Below are 18,298 nucleotides of genomic sequence, written 5' to 3'. Positions count from 1 at the left end.
AAGAGTTATTTTTCTAGAGATACTTATAATACCTTTTTTTTTTTTTTTTTTTTTTTTTTTTTTTTAAACACACCTCGTTTTGGTGCTTGATATTGCAAATCAGTGTCTTACTATATTATTTTAACGTATTATCTTAATTATGAACAAACTGGTTTGTATTGAAAACAGTTTTACCGTTTACCGCACGTTGTTATTCTTCTCATCTCCCTATAGCGGCTAATGAACCGGAAGTCTCGCCCATAGTCTTACCTCCGCGAGGTGAATATAAGAGACTGATGTATAAAAATCACTAACGTGCAATCATTCAGGATAAGGATATAATAAACCAAGAATAAATGTATAATAATTGGTAAATGTCATCATTATTAGTATGAGCCAGAGCATTCTCACTTGTACATAATAATAACAGACACTTTAAAGATTATCTATATGAAATTTAGTAGCTGTTAGTGATGGGAAGTTCGGATCATTTTACCGACTCGGTCCTTTGAGTCTCGTTCAGCAAAATGAACGAATCTTTTTTCGAGTCATTTCGTTCATTTCGTTCATTTTAGCAAAATATAATTAAAATGTTACGTTTTACCTCCCTAACACATCTACTGCTTACACAAACGTTGATCACACTACAAACAAAACAAAACTATAATGCTATAAGAAACAGAAAAGATTCATTCATTGTTTACCTGGGTCTTTAGTCTATGATTCGCTCACCTCGCCTCTTATCTGACAAGTTTTCGGGTTTGAGTTGTTAGTTCATCACGTGACAGCCCAATTAGCTAACCAACGCAGTCTGAGCCGGAAAGAGAATTGATTAGTTCATCTCTCGAGTCCTCGGGTTTGAGTCGTTCGTTCATCACGTGACAACCCTGTAATGTTAACCTATGCAGCCTGAGCCGGAAAGAGAATTGATTAGTTCATCTTTTGAGTCTTCGGGTTTGAGTCGTTCGTTCATCACGTGACATCCCCGTAATGTTAACCTATGCAGTCTGAGCCGGAAGGAGAATTGATTAGTTCATCTTTTGAGTCTTCGGGTTTGAGTCGTTCGTTCATCACGTGACAGCCCCGTAATGTTAACCTATGCAGCCTGAGCCGGAAGGAGAATTGATTAGTTCATCTTATGAGTCTTCGGGTTTGAGTCGTTCGTTCATCACGTGACAGCCCTGTAATGTTAACCTATGGCCTGAGCCGGAAGGAGAATTGATTAGTTCATCTTTTGAGTCTTCGGGTTTGAGTCGTTCGTTCATCACGTGACAGCCCCATAAGGTGAACGAACGACTCTAAAACAGGTGAACTAATTCCAGTACAGAACCTAATAGGATGTTGCGCATGCGCGACTGAATGAATCACTCCCCGAGGCGACTCGTTCGTCCCGAGTCACATTAAAGATTCGTTCAAAATGAACGAATCGTTCAAGAACGACCCATCACTAGTAGCTGTATTTGTATGTTGAGCTTTGAGACAGACATTATCAGTGGGGAAAACCGAATTTAAACCGGCGACTATGGTTGCAACTTCCGTCCTTACTAATAAAGAGTTCAACTGAATCATAGCTAGCTAACGATGCTTTTGGGAAACGCACCCCTGGTCGTGTAATTTTACACCAGCCATGTAAAAATGTTCACACAAAACCAAAACAGTCTCTGTTTCACTTACAGCTAACAAATGTTTATAAAATACAAAAACTTTTTAAATAATATATGTATCTTATAAACTACAAGGCTAATTTCAGTCACTGATGTTACAGGTGGGATTCAAAGGGTTAATATTTAATATTAAAAATAGCATCCCCGGAGGTATAACATTTATGAAAAGGAATTTCACTGCAACCCCAAGTAGTTTGTGTGGAAATAACCGTTTCTTTATTATGTACACATTAGCAAAAGAGTGCATGCTACAATTAGAGCAACACATCAACATCTTGAACGCGAGTCTCCATTTAGTAAGACTGTGAAAGCGAAACGATCATCACCCATTTATGCGCCAAGCAACAACATTCCAGTGGAGGAATTCAGATGATCTTGGAGAGGACAACCGCTTGGCTTTTTTTTTTTTTTTTTTTTTTTTTTTGCATAAGCTTAACTGATAGAGGTATTTGGTTTTGGCTTCCCTGTGCTGTCAATTTATGTCTGGAACACAAGCATTTTTTTTATATTAAATGACCTGATTTGCAATATTCATTTCGCCCGAATTCACAAGAATTCTTCTCTACAGAACGACCATTTTTCTTATCAATTCATTTAATGTACTTCACGTAAAATCAGTAGCAGAAAATAAACTATAAACATGCAGGGTGTTACAAATCACTGAGGAACTTGATGAATTAACCAAAGGTCATTATTCAATGCTGCAGGTGCTTTGAAACCCCATGCGTCCAGTCAAACATGACTATGGCTGTTATAGAGCTATATTCAGAATAGCATACTACACCTTAATTTTCCCGTGAGGCGCGGCCATTTGTAAATTTAATGTGCGAGGCTTCCGATATCAACAAAACTCGTTTTGCTGCTTGATATTGCAAACTAGTGTGTTTTACCATGTTATTTTAATGTATTATCTTAATTACGAATACACTGTTTCGTAGCGCAGTTTTACCTTGTTCTGCAGTTTGATATGCTTCTCGGTATTTCCCTACAGCAGCTCCTAAACCGGAAGTCTCGCACATTCACAGAAAACGGCTTACTTCAGTTGAAAAATAAGGTGGATACTTAGCATAGCATTTACATTTATGCATAGAATACTAACAAATCTTGAAATTTCAGCTCACAATTCCAAGTTTTTCTCACAATTGCGAGTTCTTATCCCTTAATTCTGAGTTTATGTCTCATAACTCTGAAAAAAAAGGGAATTGTGAGGTTTTGTGACAATTTCAAGAAAAAAAAAAGTCTGATTTGTGAGATTTTATCTTTTGGTGGAAACACATTTCCAATTCTGATATTATTTAAAAAAAAAAAAATAGACATACAGTATATAGTGATACATATTCTGAGCATAACCAATGACTAATAAACTGTAGGATGCAACTTAAGAAACTGAGGCACCTCAATGAGGGCAATAGAGAAAATTTAATATAATTCAAAGACATGTTGAAGGAGAAACTATATTGAAAGGGATAATATTAGACATTAAATTTGGCAAAGTATGCAATATGAAACCATTTAGTTCCATACAAGATATGTAACAGGACAGAAGAGGAAGGGCATTATTGCAACAGCGAGGTGTGCAAAATGGCATCTGTTGAGAAGTCTAGAGCGCAGCATTGGAGCTGGACTATCAGCTTAAGTTTAGGCATCTCTAAAGTGCTTGTGGCATTTGTGAACCAGCCTAGTTCACATTACAGTGGACAATTCCTGAATAAACAGCTCTGACTTGACTCCAACGTGGCGTCTGCCCTGAAATATCTGATAAAATGTCCACAAACTGATCAGAAAAGCCAGAACTAAATAAACGTAACTGGTTTAAGATGCATTCGCAGACAAATAAACATGAAGTTGCCGATTCTGTGTGTTCTTTTCCGGTCTTGTGGTCTGGAGTTGCTGAATCGCGTTTCCTGATGACGAATGTGAGTGTGAGATACACAACAGGAGACAATACAACTCTCCTCCGCTGACGTCGCAGTGAGCAATTACTTCATGTTATTTACTGACAAACCTTCCCTTCAACCGCTCATTTTCACATAGAAATAATAGCAAAAAATGGCACTTGATTAAATATGACATTCAAAATAAGAAAAATAACCTTAATATGCTTTCATCACCTTCACAAGTCATTTGTGAGAGGGAGTGCTTGTGGAAAACTGTGAAGTTATTGTATTTTTGATATGTATTTGTCATTTTATGAATATTTTTAATATCTATTAACACCCTCATGCCGTATCTTGTTTTTTTCTCTAGGGTGTCTAGTCGTTTTTTAAAGGGATAGTGCACCCAAAAATTAAAATTCTGTCATTAATCGTTTACCTTCATGTCATTTCAAACCTGTGAGACCTTCAATTTTTTTCTGAACACAAATGAAGATGTTTTTGATGAAATCCAACAGCTTTCTGACCCTGAAAGCAACATTTGAGGTCCAGAAAGATAGTGAGGACATCGTTAAAATAGTCCGTGTGACATCAGTGGTTCAACCGTAATGTTATGAAGCTACAAGAATACTTTTTGTGCATAGACAACAAAAATAAGGTCTTCCGTGTCAGTCGCTGTGCGTTCACAAAATGCATCGTGGTACTCTTGTAAATGTACGTCGAAGACTGACACGGAAGAGAAGAAATTTTTAAATAAAGTCGTTATTTTTGTTTTCTTTGCACACAAAAAGCTACTAATGTCACATGGACTATTTTATCAATGCTGTATATGGAGGGTCAGAAAGCTTTAATCAAAAACTCACTTTATATGTGTTAATTTGTGTTCTGAAGATGAACGAAAGTCTTATGGGTTTAAAGAGGTAATTACTCACAGAATTTTCATTTTTGGGTGAATTATCCCTTTAATATTTATGATTGATTTAGCTAAATAAATGTTTGTATAGCAGCCAATACATAAATTTACATATGTACATGTACATTAAAAATATATAATTTACTATTTTCTATGCATTTTTCAAAAACAAAATGTATCTTCGTACAATATTATTTCGGTCACCAGTTAAACAGTTCTTTTGAGGCCCAATGTTAGCCATTTCATGCCACTAACCCCTCTGTGTGGTTTCACAGTAAACCGTTTTAGATGAAACATGCACTGGAGTGAACGTGTTAGACATGTTAAACTTGCATTCTGAAGTGCCTTGAAACATAAGAAAGATAACAGAAATCTCAGCATGAATTTTTTGGTCTTTTCCACCCATTTGTGGCTGGGATTGGAGATTATCCGCTGAGAGGATGGAGGTCCACCTTCACCTTTTCTCCGCTGCTGAGCATCCCGATAGTGGGGTAAAACCCTCCGGCCGGGACAACTACTTCCCTCCTGCCGATAATCTTGCCGTTGCGGGTGAAGAACACCTAGATGAGCACAGAGGGGCGACAGTGAGTCAGCATTTCCACAGCTGGAGAGAGAACAGAGTGAGTCAGCATTTCCATTGCTACAGGGCTGAGACAGGGTGTCTGACAGTCCTGCTACACGCTAGTTCCAAAACTCTCAATACTTCGGGACACATGATGAGGACAAGAAAACACTTGGCCAACATCTGTTTTTTTGAGCACTGAGGGTATTCGTTGTTCTTTTATATCTAATAAGCCTTTCCAGGCAACTGGCTAAAATATCTGCGAGCAAATTCATCTCAACCGCATCTGGGATGTCCTGTACTCTAAAAAGACTGTTCTTACGAGAAAGTCTGACAGCGAGCTTATTTGTATTGTTGCATAAGTGTGGAAACGAGCATCTTAACTCTCACACAGTGGGCAAAAATGAACAGCACTGTGGTTAAGCCATCGTGTAGAGTCGACAGTCAGAAACTTGCTGATTACAGTGTCGCGCAGTGCAATTTTTGGCATGGAGCGCTCTTGATAGTGTAACGTCCCACTGGGAGACCGTAATGCATTAATCTTCTGCGAGCTTTAAAACATTTGACTTGATGAATGAGTGTTAGACCAACTCCACTGGCTTTAAAAACAACTTATGACAAAAATAATGATTCATTTGTTTAGCTGTCAAAACTGAGGCTTTGAGCTCTTTGGTAATAAGTAATTTATTTTGTGGCTTAAAAAGTCATTTAGTTTGAAGACAAGAAATTCAAGAGACATCTGCCTATCAAGTAGTAAACTACAGGGTAAAACTACATACATTCTCTCATACACACACACACACACACACACACACACACACACTAAACTATTACATTTAAATACATACAGACACTACCAACCAAAAGTATGGAATACATACAATTTTCTATGTTTTTGAAATAAGTCTCTTTTGCTTACCAAGGCTACATTTATTTAATGAAAAATACTGTAAAAGTAAGCCTGAAGCCTGACTCTGCCACTGAATAAAATAGTTTTAAAAAAAAAGTAATTGCAACTTTTTATCTCACAATTCTGACTTTTTTCTCACAATTGCGAGTTTACATCTTACAATTGACTTTTTTTCTCAGAATTATGAGATATAAACTTGCAATTGTGAGTTGTAAAGTCAGAAATGCAAGATACAAACTCACAATTCTTTATTTTTTCAGAATCACGAGTTGCAACTGTGGCGTTTTACTATGAACTCAGTTTATAACATGCCTTTGCAAATGATCCAGTCAGAATTGAGAGATGTAAACTTGCAATTGCGAGTCATAAAGTCAGAAATGTGTGATATGAACTCGCACTTCTGAGAAATAAAGTCAGAATTCCAAGATAAACTCACAATTCTTTTCTTTTTCTCAAAATCACAAGTTTATCTTGCAATTGTGATTTTTTACTATAAACTCAGATTGTCACATTCATTTACAAATGATTCAGTCAGAATTGAGATATAAACTTGCAATTGCGAGTCAGACATGCATGATATAAAAAACTTGCACTTCTGAGAAATAAACTCAATTCTGAGAAATAAAGTCAGAATTCCAAGATAAACTCACAATTATTTTTTTTAAGTTCATACCGTGCAATTATGACTTTGACTATGAACTTAGTTTATAACACTCATTTGCAAATTATTCAGTTAGAATTGAGATATAAACTTGTATTTGCAAGTTCTAAAGTCAGAAATGCATGACATGAACTCGCAATTCTGAGAAATAAAGTTAGAATTCCAAGATATAAACTCACAATTCTTTTTTTCTCAGAATTGCAAGTTTACATCTTGCAATTGTGACTTTTTACTATAAAGTGAGTTTATAACACGCAATTGCAAATAAAGTCAAAATTGCGTGATATAAACTTGCAATTGTGAATTATAAAGTCAGAATTGCAAGACATAAACTCACAATTCTGAGAAATAGTTGTAATTTTGAGAAATCAAGTCAGAATTCTGAGATATAAACTTATAAGAACTCGCAATTCTGATTTTTTTCCTCAGATGCGAGTGTCTCGCAATTTTGCCTTTTTTTCTTGCAATTTTTTTTCTAAGGATTGCAATTCTGAGTTTATAACACTTTTGAGTTATAAACTTGCAATTCTGAGAACATAAGTCTTTTTCATCCCTTAAAATTGGACTTTATAATTCACAATTGCAAGCTTGTTTCACAATTCTGAGAAAAAGGCAAAATATGAACTTGTATTTGCGAGAAAAAAAACAAAATTGCGATTTCTCAAAATTCTGACTTTCTTTCTTGCAACTATGAGTTTACTATGCACTTCTGACTTTATAACTTCCAATTTTGAGTTTATGTCATGCAATTCTAGAATTTCATGGTCCCTAGAATATTTTGTTGTATGAATAGCTGAATAGCTTCAAACCATCTTTTTTATAAATACTTGAATGTAGGTAAGTTTCAAAAAATTTGCGAAAATTGAGCAAAAAGCTGAGAAAATCACATCTTTATCAAACACTACATCTGGATCATATTCAGTACTATTATCAAAGCAAAGATGCAGTAGATCACTTCAGCATCAGCATCCCTAAAGCTCACACAGGCCTTTACCACTTCCTGGATCGACATTTAACCCAGTAACATTAGGTAGTTTTCATTTATATGCTGTTTATTGTTGATGACCGCATTATTTTCATATGCATATGCTTACATATGAGATCGCTTGTTTTCTGAGTGTTCCTCATCTGTGTTTTTGGCACATTCTATACTCATTTAGGAGATGCATAAAACAGCAAGAACATGAAAACCCAGAAAATTCAGTTTGACCGGGAAGCACTGTCTCACAATTAACAGAAAATTAGAGTTAAATGTAATCAGAAAAGAGTTAAATGTAATCTATTCCTGTTATGTTAAATCTGAATCAGACTATATTTTTATGTAATAAAAATATTACAAAAATACTCACCATAACCTTTCGTCCCTCATGTTCTTGTTCTGGATCATCTCCTTCTTCCTCATCTTCATCATTCAAATACAGTAAATTTTCGACACGCCCCTGCTTTGGTCGTACATCAGCAGCATCCCAGTCGTCCATTTCATCTGACAGAGAAACCAGTTGAGCTGGATGCACATCTAAAAACTTGGTCTACAGTCCTGACAAGCATGCTAAATTGATCAAATGTATTTTCAAGTATGCATCGGCAGTACTGTGAACAAAATGTGAAATTTCTTCTCATTTCGTTTAGTAAGCACCACGTATGTGTTTTTACCTTCGTACTCCAGCACGTAGTCTCGAGGAAACATGATTCCACAGCCCATGATGTCCCCTTCAAAACAGCGAGGGCCAAACTGGTCTCCTACTCCACTTCCATGGAAGATCTTCCCATCATCTATGAGCAGATAAGATGGGCAGTTAACATGCAGCTACTTTCATTAAAAGAAAGTTCACTTCCAGACTAAAAATGTCCTGGGAATTTGTCATCCAAGATGTTCATGTCTTTCTTTCTTCAGCTGAAAAGAAATTACGTTTTTTGAGGAAAACATTCCAGGATTTTTCTCCATTTAGTGGACTTCTATGGGGATCAGCGGGTTTAAGGTCCAAATGCAGATTTCAGTGCAGTTTCAAAGAGCCCTACACGATCCCAGTTAAGAAATAAGGGTCTTATCTAGTAAAACAATCTGTCATTTTCTTTAAAAAATTAATAAATAAAAAAATTTATAGACTTTGTAACCACAAATGCTCATCTTGCACTAGCTTGACTTCGAGCATTACATAATCATGTTGGAAAAGCCACACAGTTCTTCGTCTGTGTACTTTGGTTTAAAAAGGTAGGGTAGGGTGAAAAACTCGGTCTCATTTTCACCTCCAACTTTAAAACAGTGTTTTAACATTGTTGTTTTACCTTTTCTGTAAAGGGCGTTTGACTTTCTTTGCACGTTCACCTTGTAAACACAGGGTCAGTACTTCCGCCTACGTCACGCATGACCTTTCCAACATGACTATGTAATACGTGAGGCAGAGCTAGTGCAAGACGAGCATTTGTGGTTAAAAAGTATATACATTTTTTATTTTTTTATTTCTTAAAAAAATTACTGATAGTTTCACTAGATAAGACCCTTATTCCTCAGTTAGGATCATGTAGAGCCATTTGAAGCTGCACTGAAACTTGAAAATGAAAACTGAAACTGCAGTTTGGACCTTCAACTTGTTGGCTCCCATTGAAGTCCACCATACGGAGAAAAATCTTGAAATGTTTTCCTCAAAAACTTTCATTTCTTTTTAACAGAAGAAAGAAAGACACAAATATTTTGGATGACATGGGGGTGAATAAATTATCAGCAAATTTTAATTCCGGAAGTGAACTAATAATTTTTTTTATGCAAATCAACTCTACATATCCTGACCATTAAAGAAAAATTAAGCAGCACAACTGTTTTCAACATTAATAATAATAATAATAATAATAATAATAATAATAATTTTTCTTGAGCATCAAATCAGCATTTTGAATGATTTTTTTAAGACTGGAGTAATGGCCGAGTATTTATAGTCGAGTATCCCAATGACACGTTGGTGGGCGGAGTTAGTGTAAATAGCCTCTGCCAACAAGGCGGGCTGTTTGCACTTAGTGTAAATAGACACTCCGAAAAAATAAGCTTACCAACCCCAAATTTTGAACAGTACTGTACCATGTGTAAAATACAGTTATAGTTACTATATTTGAAAAATGTTCCATAACCCATTTTTCAAAATGTGAAAAACAACTTAATAAAACAAAAGCTCCAACAAAAAACACCAAAAGTACCACAGTATTACCATGTGTGCCCCTGGACCACAAAACCAGCAATAAGGGACAATTTTTTGATTTAAGATTTATACACCTAAAAAATGAATAAACATGCAGCTTTCCAATGGTTTGTTAGGGATAGGACAATATTTGAAAATCTGGAATCTGAGGGTGCAAAAAAATAAATAAATAATAATAATACTGAGAAAACCGTTCTTAGTTCTTAGCAAGGCATGTTACTAATCAAAAATTAGGTTTTGATATATTTACGGTAGGAAATTTATAAAATGTGTGACCAAGGACCACAAACCAGTCATAAGGGTCCATTTTTGAAATTAAGATTTATACATCATCTGAAAACTGAATAAATAGGCTTTCCATTAGTGTATGGTTTGTTAGGATAGAGCAATATTTGGCCAAAATACAACTATTTGAAAATCTGGAATTTGAGGGTACAGAATTAAAAAATTAAAATACTGAGAAAATCGCATATAAAGTTGTCCAAATGAAGTTCTTAGCAATGCATATAACTTATCAACAATTAAGTTTTAATATATTTACAGTAGGAAATTAACAAAATATCTTCATGGAACATGATCTTCACTTAATATCCTAATAAATGTTGGCATAAAAGAAAAGTCAATCATTTTGACCCATACAATGTATTTTTGGCTATTGCTACAAATATACCCGAGCTACTCACGTATGGAGTCTATTTAACCAAGTCACAAAGTCTGATCAAGCTGATGCTTTTTAAACATTTTTACAGCTTCAAATCTACATAAAAAAGCATACTGTGTGAACCATTAAATCAGAAAATCCCTGGTAAACACAGGCAGTCACATGTAAGAAGGTGCCCTATTAATTGAAGCGCTACCTCCACCTGAAACATCATCTGCTGGTGTCGCTGTTGGACAGTATTACCGTAGGTAAAATGAGTGATTTACACAGTGTTTAACTTCACATTTCATAATGTTTGTTTCTGTATCTTATCTGATAATCTTTTTTAAAGCCTGCCTCAAGGCTGACCCATTAATAGTCAACGACGGAGGAAAACAAAACTCATCATCTGAATGAAGTTTAGGACATAAAGGCAAAATAGCGCTTCGCATCAGAGCACTGTCAAGACCTGACGTGAACCTAAGCGCTGCATTCCTCACACATTTGCTCTTAATGATCCAGAGAAGTCTTACAGTCCTCATCCAGAAACTGACAGGATGAAAGGAGATGTGCTTTCATGCCTCTGTACGTTTCTTTCTCCCAAGTTGAAGCTCTCCTTATATAAGAAGATAACAAAACAAAGAGACAACAATAATCAAGAGCAAGTGAAAGAAAAACACGGAAAGGTAGCCTGCAGACAAAAAACCCTCTTGCAGTGTGTGGCTGGTAAATATTTGTAGAGTTGTCATGGGACCCGTTCCCAGCTCAGGATACTGTTTAAACAATCCCTATCTGAACATGCGGAGGGAGATGAAGACACTGTATCATTATGATTCCCATGTGGGCCTCTGTCCCAACACCACACTCTGCAAACACCGCGACCGCTGGGGGAGAGGAAGGCGACTAAAAATAGACGAGGGGGGGTTCGGGCGCGCGCTCTCACTGAAGCTGCCTGCTGGAGAGTTTTCAGGCCCTTTGGCACCTGAGACGAGAGGAAACGGTACACCGGAGTGCAGAGAGGGCTTTCCTCGAATGTCAGAGCTGTTCTCTGGAAAAGACTGGGAACGTAGACTCGCTTCCGCAAACAAGAAGGGCGCTTTATGAGCCTGGCGGCTAAGGACGGAAAAACTATTAGCTTGTTCGTGTCATCGACATTTTCAAGTAACCTAAACGAGGAAGGGTCACGTACCCCGCTAAAAAAACCGAAAATAGCGATTCGGGGTGAAGCGACTCTCTGCCAACTATTTCGACCCACTTGGCACGGTCAGCGGATAAATTAAAGCATGACTTGTGATTGTGTACTTGTTCCAAACTCCAAATAAATTCACCACCCCGACTTCCATCGTTATTTCTTCCGTCGAAACAGCCCCGTTGTCTTTGCCTGCGACGCGAGCGAGGACGCCGACCCCCAGCGCGACATATCAGTGGCTGTAACGTGTCTCTACGTGATGACTAACAGGATTATGAGTCATAGATGTGGGCCTCTTATAGATCAGGGCAGGACAATGAGTCATGCCCCCCTAATCTGACCCGCTTCTGTGGCAGTGCCAGACCTCCATCAGCGGGTGCCGCAATGAGGCGCAGAAAAGACATGCCCCATAAATGCAGCTCCGCAAAAAGCTGACAAGAAAGCCTGACACTCCTCGAGGTGCCAAAGACAAACTACATCGCCCCGATGAGAGTGATGATATGACGGAATTTTTCACAGTCGAGAAGAACACAAGGCCTGGGTGAATTCACTAGCAAATAAACAAACTTCCATCACATGTAGAGATGCGCTGGTATGAAAAAAATTGGTTTGATATTACTGTCATGCTATGGTCAATAAGCTTTAAGTGGTCGATATCATTAAATGTCAAAAAATAAATAAATAAATAAAAATCACATATACATATACATGTTTATGTGCTGCTTTTGTATTTATATATATTTTAAAAAAGTCAAATACAAATATTTTTAAATAAACTTGTATAGAAATGTTATGTATATGTATTTTATAGTATTATTTTTTAGATATGAAATAATGCATTTCTGTGTCTATCTATTTTGTGTATTTTAAAACACCAAATATAAAATATTTAAATATTTGATATATTTAAATATTTATATGTATCGTATTTGTATTACACACACACACAATTTCTATATTTATAAATAAATATTTAGATATTTTTATACATTTAAATATATGTAAAAACATGCATATACACACAATTTCTATATTTACAAAAAATATTTAGATATTTTTTTTATATATATATTTTTATATGTAATATAGATGTTTTGACAAACTTGTATGAATTTTAAATTCCACTTTATTGAATTTTAATTCAGTCATTTTAAATTTTTTTCATTTATTTGTAAATACACACAATAATTAAACAAAAATAATTATTTATTTTAAATGCAAATTTACTCTAGTAAAAAAAGTAACACATTAAAAATACATTTATTTCATACTTAGTTCAAATATATAAACATTTGACATTGCTCAAAACTTACTGATATAAAAATTTCAATTAAAATGTATTTATAAATATTCAGATATTTAATTTTTATATATAAATATATATGTAAAAAATATTTATGTACATACAGTTTCTGTATTTATAAATAAATATTTAGATATTTATTTTTAAATATTTTTATATTTATATGTAATTTACATGTTTTGACAAACTTGTATTGAATTTTAAATTCAACTCTATTGAATTTTGTCAGTCATTTTTCATTTAATTTATTTATACACACATAATTAAACAAAAATAAGTTAATATTTTAAATGAAAATTTACCCTAGTAAAAAAGTAATACATTAAAAATACATTTCATACAAAGTATAGTTCAAATATATCAACATATTTATTAATATATACTCAAGACTTACTGATATAAAAATTACAATAAAACTTTATTTATAAATATTCAGATATTTATTTTTATATATATTTAAATATTTATACGTAAAAATACGTATATACACAGTTTCTATATTTATAAATAAATATTTATATATAATTTACATGTTTTGACAAACTTGTATTGAATTTTAATATCAATTGTATTGAATTTTAATTCGGTCATTTTTATTTTTTTCATTTATTTATAAATACACACACAATAACAAAATAAAAATTAATATTCATTTCAAACGCAAATTTGCCCTAGTAAAAAAATAATACATAAAAAATACATTTATTTCATACTAAGTATAGTTCAAATAATATATTTATTGACATATTGCTCAAGACTTACTGATATAAAAATTATAATTAAACTTTAGAGCACTACTTGCCACAAAATGCACACTTCTTAGTATTAAGCCTAAAATGTCTTTTAATGACAGTTGATGAGAACTGTATGATATTTATATAATATTGGTCAATTGTAAGATATTTAAAGTGTACCTACTTGCAATAGTTACACTTTAGGACTAATTTAGCTAAATTAGTTTATGCAGGGTATTTTTGTAAATATGTAAATGTACTTGTAGTACACTTAGCACAACATAAATGCATTTCAAATACATTTTAGTATATTTATTTTTCATTAGGGCAGGCATTATGACAATGTACACTATGAAAAATTTATATAAACTATTATATTTAACATTGTTATTAAATGATTTGTGTTTTTAGGAATAAAGATTTAAGTGAGCGTTAATCGTTAATTGACAACCAATGTAATCTAAATACAAAAATAATAAAGAAATAATAATGTGCAATTCTACATCGAATATTGGTTGATATAAATAACTAACATTGTACAGATGTGCATCATGCATGGCTAATCACCTATATCAAGCAGTATCTTGATGTTATGCTCACTTTGAATTGCAAAGTGCTTAAAGTCTGATAGTCATTTAGTGGAGTTGGACACTCAGGCCTGCAGATGCGTCAGAAGTCTCACAGAAAACACAAATCTATCAATGTCTGGACTATCAAGTAAGATTAATGAGAGTGCATTTTTTATAGCATCTCCATTGTTACAGCTAAAACCCAAGAACCCAAATAACCCGCTAAAAGTAGTAACAGACGTATATATATAAAAAAAAAAATCCAAACTGTCACGGTTTATCTGTCTTGCAGGCAAAATCCCTCACCCTTAAACAATAGGCTCTTAGTCACCAAAGAAGCACATTGTTTCATTCAGGATGATACTCAGTGACTAATCTGTTATGTGGAGTGGCATGAAGGCATGACGGGGTTGAGTATAAAGATTGCCATCTTTACATTGAGGAGCAATCTTATCCGATATCAACTTCCTTTGAGCTGCTTTGAAAGATGGGACCTGTGGAGTGAGATAGGGCTATTTATCCTACTGCCATTTTCAAGAGGATTTGCTTCTAATCAACATGCTCATCTCATCTCCACAATCCTCTTATCAGCACCCAGGACCTCCACACACGGTAGAGATGGTGCCCATAGATGTGGAGGCTTGAAAAGAGAAGAGGAGCCACATAATAAAGCTTAAAAAAAAAAAAAAAAAAAAAAAAAAAAAAAAATCACCACCTGCAGGAATTCTGGGTAATCCATGCATGAACTGTGATAGGAATACAACCAGAGATGACAAAACGGAGAAAACAAAACTAACTTTATGTAAACAGGATCTGGATGTGTGGACTCGTGTGTGTATAAATAGAACTGGATGTGGGAAAAGAGCGAGTACTTTTACATTTAAAGTTTCATTTCAGATTTTATATGTACTAAATCATATCATGCAACAGATCTACATAATGCCATTGTAGCTTGGCTTCATCCAGCATGCATATGTTAGCCAGAACACAACTGGCCCGAACATAGTTAGAGCCCTGTGATTCCCACGACGGAAAGTCCGGATGGAATTGCGGAATCCAGTCATAAAAATGGAATTTATTGTATAACGGGGAATGTCACGGAATTTGCCAAATTTTGGATGAATAATTCAAAAGTAGGTCAGGACATTCAAATCAAAATGCAATATGGACTAGTGTCTGTGAATATTAAAGGGGAAGTCCACTTCCAGAACAACAATTCACAAATAATTTACTCAGCCCCTTGTCATCCAAGATGTTCATGTCTTTCTGTCTTCAGTCGTAAAGAAGTTATGGTTTTTGAGGAAACATTTTTCATGTAATGGACTTGATTGGTGACCCGCTTTTGAACTTCCAAAATGTAATTTAAATGCAGCTTCAAAGGGCTCTAAACGATCTCAGCCTAAGAAGAAGGGTCTTATCTAGTGAAACAATCTGTCTTTTTTTTTTTTTTTTGGAAAATAAAAATTTGTATACTTTTTAAGGCTCTATGATGCGAGTTCACGACGCTACGTACTATTGAATCGCGTCGAAAGGTCACACAGAACCACAAACCCAGTGTTTACAAAGCGAACGCGCAAAGACTAAGAAAGTGCAAGTAAGTCAAACGCTGTTTACAAACAAAAAGGTACAACAATGTCGGACGATTCTGAAGTTGTAGGAGAAAATAAGATGGAGTTTTTCACCATACTCTGCCTTTTTTAGCCAGAGTACACAGATGACGAACTTAGACGTGATTCGTAGTAGTGATGGGAAGTTCGGATCATTTTACCAACTCGGACCTTTGAGTCTCGTTCGGCAAAATGAACAAATCTTTTTGAGTCATTTTGTTCATTTTAGCAAAATATAATTAAAATGTTATGTGTTACTTCCCTAACACATCTACTGCTTACACAAACGTTGATCACACTACAAACAAGACAAAACTATAATGCTATAAGAAACAGAAAAGATGGGTCTTTAGTCTATGATTAGCTCACCTCACCTCTTACTTGACAAGTTTTCGGGTTCGAGTCGTTCTTTCATCACGTGACAGACCCATAAGATGAACGAACGACTCGAAAAACCCGAAGACTAGAAACAGGTGAACTAATTCCAGTACAGAACGGAATAGGATGTTGCGCATGCACGACTGAACGAATCACTCCCCAAGACGACTCGTTCTTCCCGAGTCACATTAAAGATTTGTTCAAAATGAACGAATCGTTCAAGAACGATCCATCACTAATTTGTAGCATCTTGAACGCGAATCCCAGAGCCTGTGCTACACGAGCTTTTGGGCTTAAAAAGTATACAAATTTTTATTTTTCAAAAAAAAAAAATGACCGATCATTTCGCTAGATAAGACCCTTCTTCCTCGGCTGGGATCGTTTAAAGCCATTTGAAGCTGCATTTAAACTACTTTTTATAAGTTCAAAATCAGGGCACCAATCAAGTCCATTGTATGACGAAAAATCCTGAAATGCTTTCCTCAAAAACCATAATTTCTATAAGACTGAAAGACATGAACATCTTGGATAACAAGGGGGTGAGTAAATTTCTGTTGTTCTGGAAGTGGAGTTCTCCTTTAAGCTGCAAAAAGACTATTTAAATAGAAATCCTGCATGTTCTGTGTTTCTCTGTGTGAATGAATGGCGCAGACACGCTGTTTCTTTTACTACACATACTGAAGCGTGTGTGACGCTTGTGATGTTTTCAGTCTCTGCCACCTCAATATATGAGTACATGAACAAACAATCTATAGAACTCCTCTGAGAGTCACTTCATGAGCATTTTCCCATTTCTTTTTTTTTCTTAGAAAAACTACCATCAATTCATATACAAACAGAAACTTACAGCATCCTGTCAAAATAAGTTCGGTTCACCTTGAAGAAACTATGACAGAAATATATTACTTAATCTAATTACAGTACTACTACTAATACAATAATCATTAAAACATTATTTTTTAAGGAAAATTTACCAGAAAAATTATTTACCAGAATTTATATACCAGAAAAATGCCAATTTCTGGGAAGACAAAAAAGTATAAAATCAAATCAATTAGATATGCTTTTGATTATTTTGATTATTTTTTATTTTTTAAAAATTTAATGAAACAATTAAAATGGAATCCAGAAAATTAATTGAAAACACAGAATTTGGTAAAAATAAAACTGAATTTGAGAGGGGAAAACACTTATTTCATAGGGCTTTTACTAAATTGCTGTTAAACTGTGTACGGTTCATGATTACATGTAATAAGACATGATTTATGATTTTTTTTTTTTTTTTTAATTTACCCATTAAAACAGTCTAGAAAAATTTAAACGTAAAAAATATTTAATCCAGAAAAATTAAAACAGAAAAAAAAAAAAAAAAAAAAAAAACGGAATTTGGAGGGGGAAAAAAAACGTATTTCATAAAGCTTTTACTAAATTGCTGTTAAACTGTGTAAGCTTTATGATTACAAGTAATTAAACATGATTTTTGATATATATATTTTTTAATTTACCCACTAAAACAGTCTAGAAAAATTAAAATGTAAAAAAAAAAAAAAAATAATCCAGAAAAAAAAAACAGAAAGAAAAACTATTTCACAGAGCTTTTACTAAACTGCTGTTAAATTGTGTAAGCTTCATGATTACAAGTAATTAGACATGACTTTTGATATTTTTTTTTTATTTGCCCATTAAAACAGTAGAAAAATTTAAATGGATAAAATGAAATTCAGAAAAAGTAAAACAGAAAAAAATAAATTTGGAGGGGAAAAAACATATTTCATAAAGTTTTTACTGAATTGCTGTTAAATTGTGTAAGCTTAATATTTTTTAATTTAACCATTACAGAGTCTAGAAAAACTAAAACAGCAAGAACGGAATTTGAAAAAAAAAAATAAATAAAAAATTCATAGGGCCCTACATAGTGCACATGCTATTTGCATTTCATCCTTCAAACTCTTTGATTATGCACTGTGTTATGCATACTTGGATAAAGACTACACTGTAAAAAATAAAAAAATATAAACCATAGTTTTACTATAATAAACCTGTCAAGAAGAGATGATTTATGTAATTTTACAGTTAAATGCTTATTTACAGTTTTCATCTGGCAACATACAGTGAAAAACCATA

General features: G+C 34.2%; 1 protein-coding gene across 1 annotated transcript in view; it reads right to left on the bottom strand.

Annotated features, from left to right (window-relative positions):
* Positions 1-1,836: 1,836 nt before the first annotated feature.
* Positions 1,837-18,298, bottom strand: part of spryd3 (SPRY domain containing 3) — a 64,470-nt gene continuing 48,008 nt past the window's right edge. Inside the window, exons 9-11 of the mRNA XM_051096216.1 lie at positions 8,217-8,336; positions 7,913-8,046; positions 1,837-4,990 (exon numbers count right to left, since the gene is read on the bottom strand). Of these exons, the coding sequence (XP_050952173.1) occupies positions 4,856-4,990; positions 7,913-8,046; positions 8,217-8,336 (389 nt within the window). The 3' untranslated portion in view covers positions 1,837-4,855. The remainder of the gene's footprint in view (positions 4,991-7,912; positions 8,047-8,216; positions 8,337-18,298) is intronic.

The sequence above is a fragment of the Labeo rohita genome, chromosome 23 (assembly GCF_022985175.1).
Source record: "Labeo rohita strain BAU-BD-2019 chromosome 23, IGBB_LRoh.1.0, whole genome shotgun sequence".
Lineage (NCBI taxonomy): Eukaryota > Metazoa > Chordata > Actinopteri > Cypriniformes > Cyprinidae > Labeo > Labeo rohita.
This window is presented reverse-complemented; position numbering and strand designations above follow the sequence as displayed.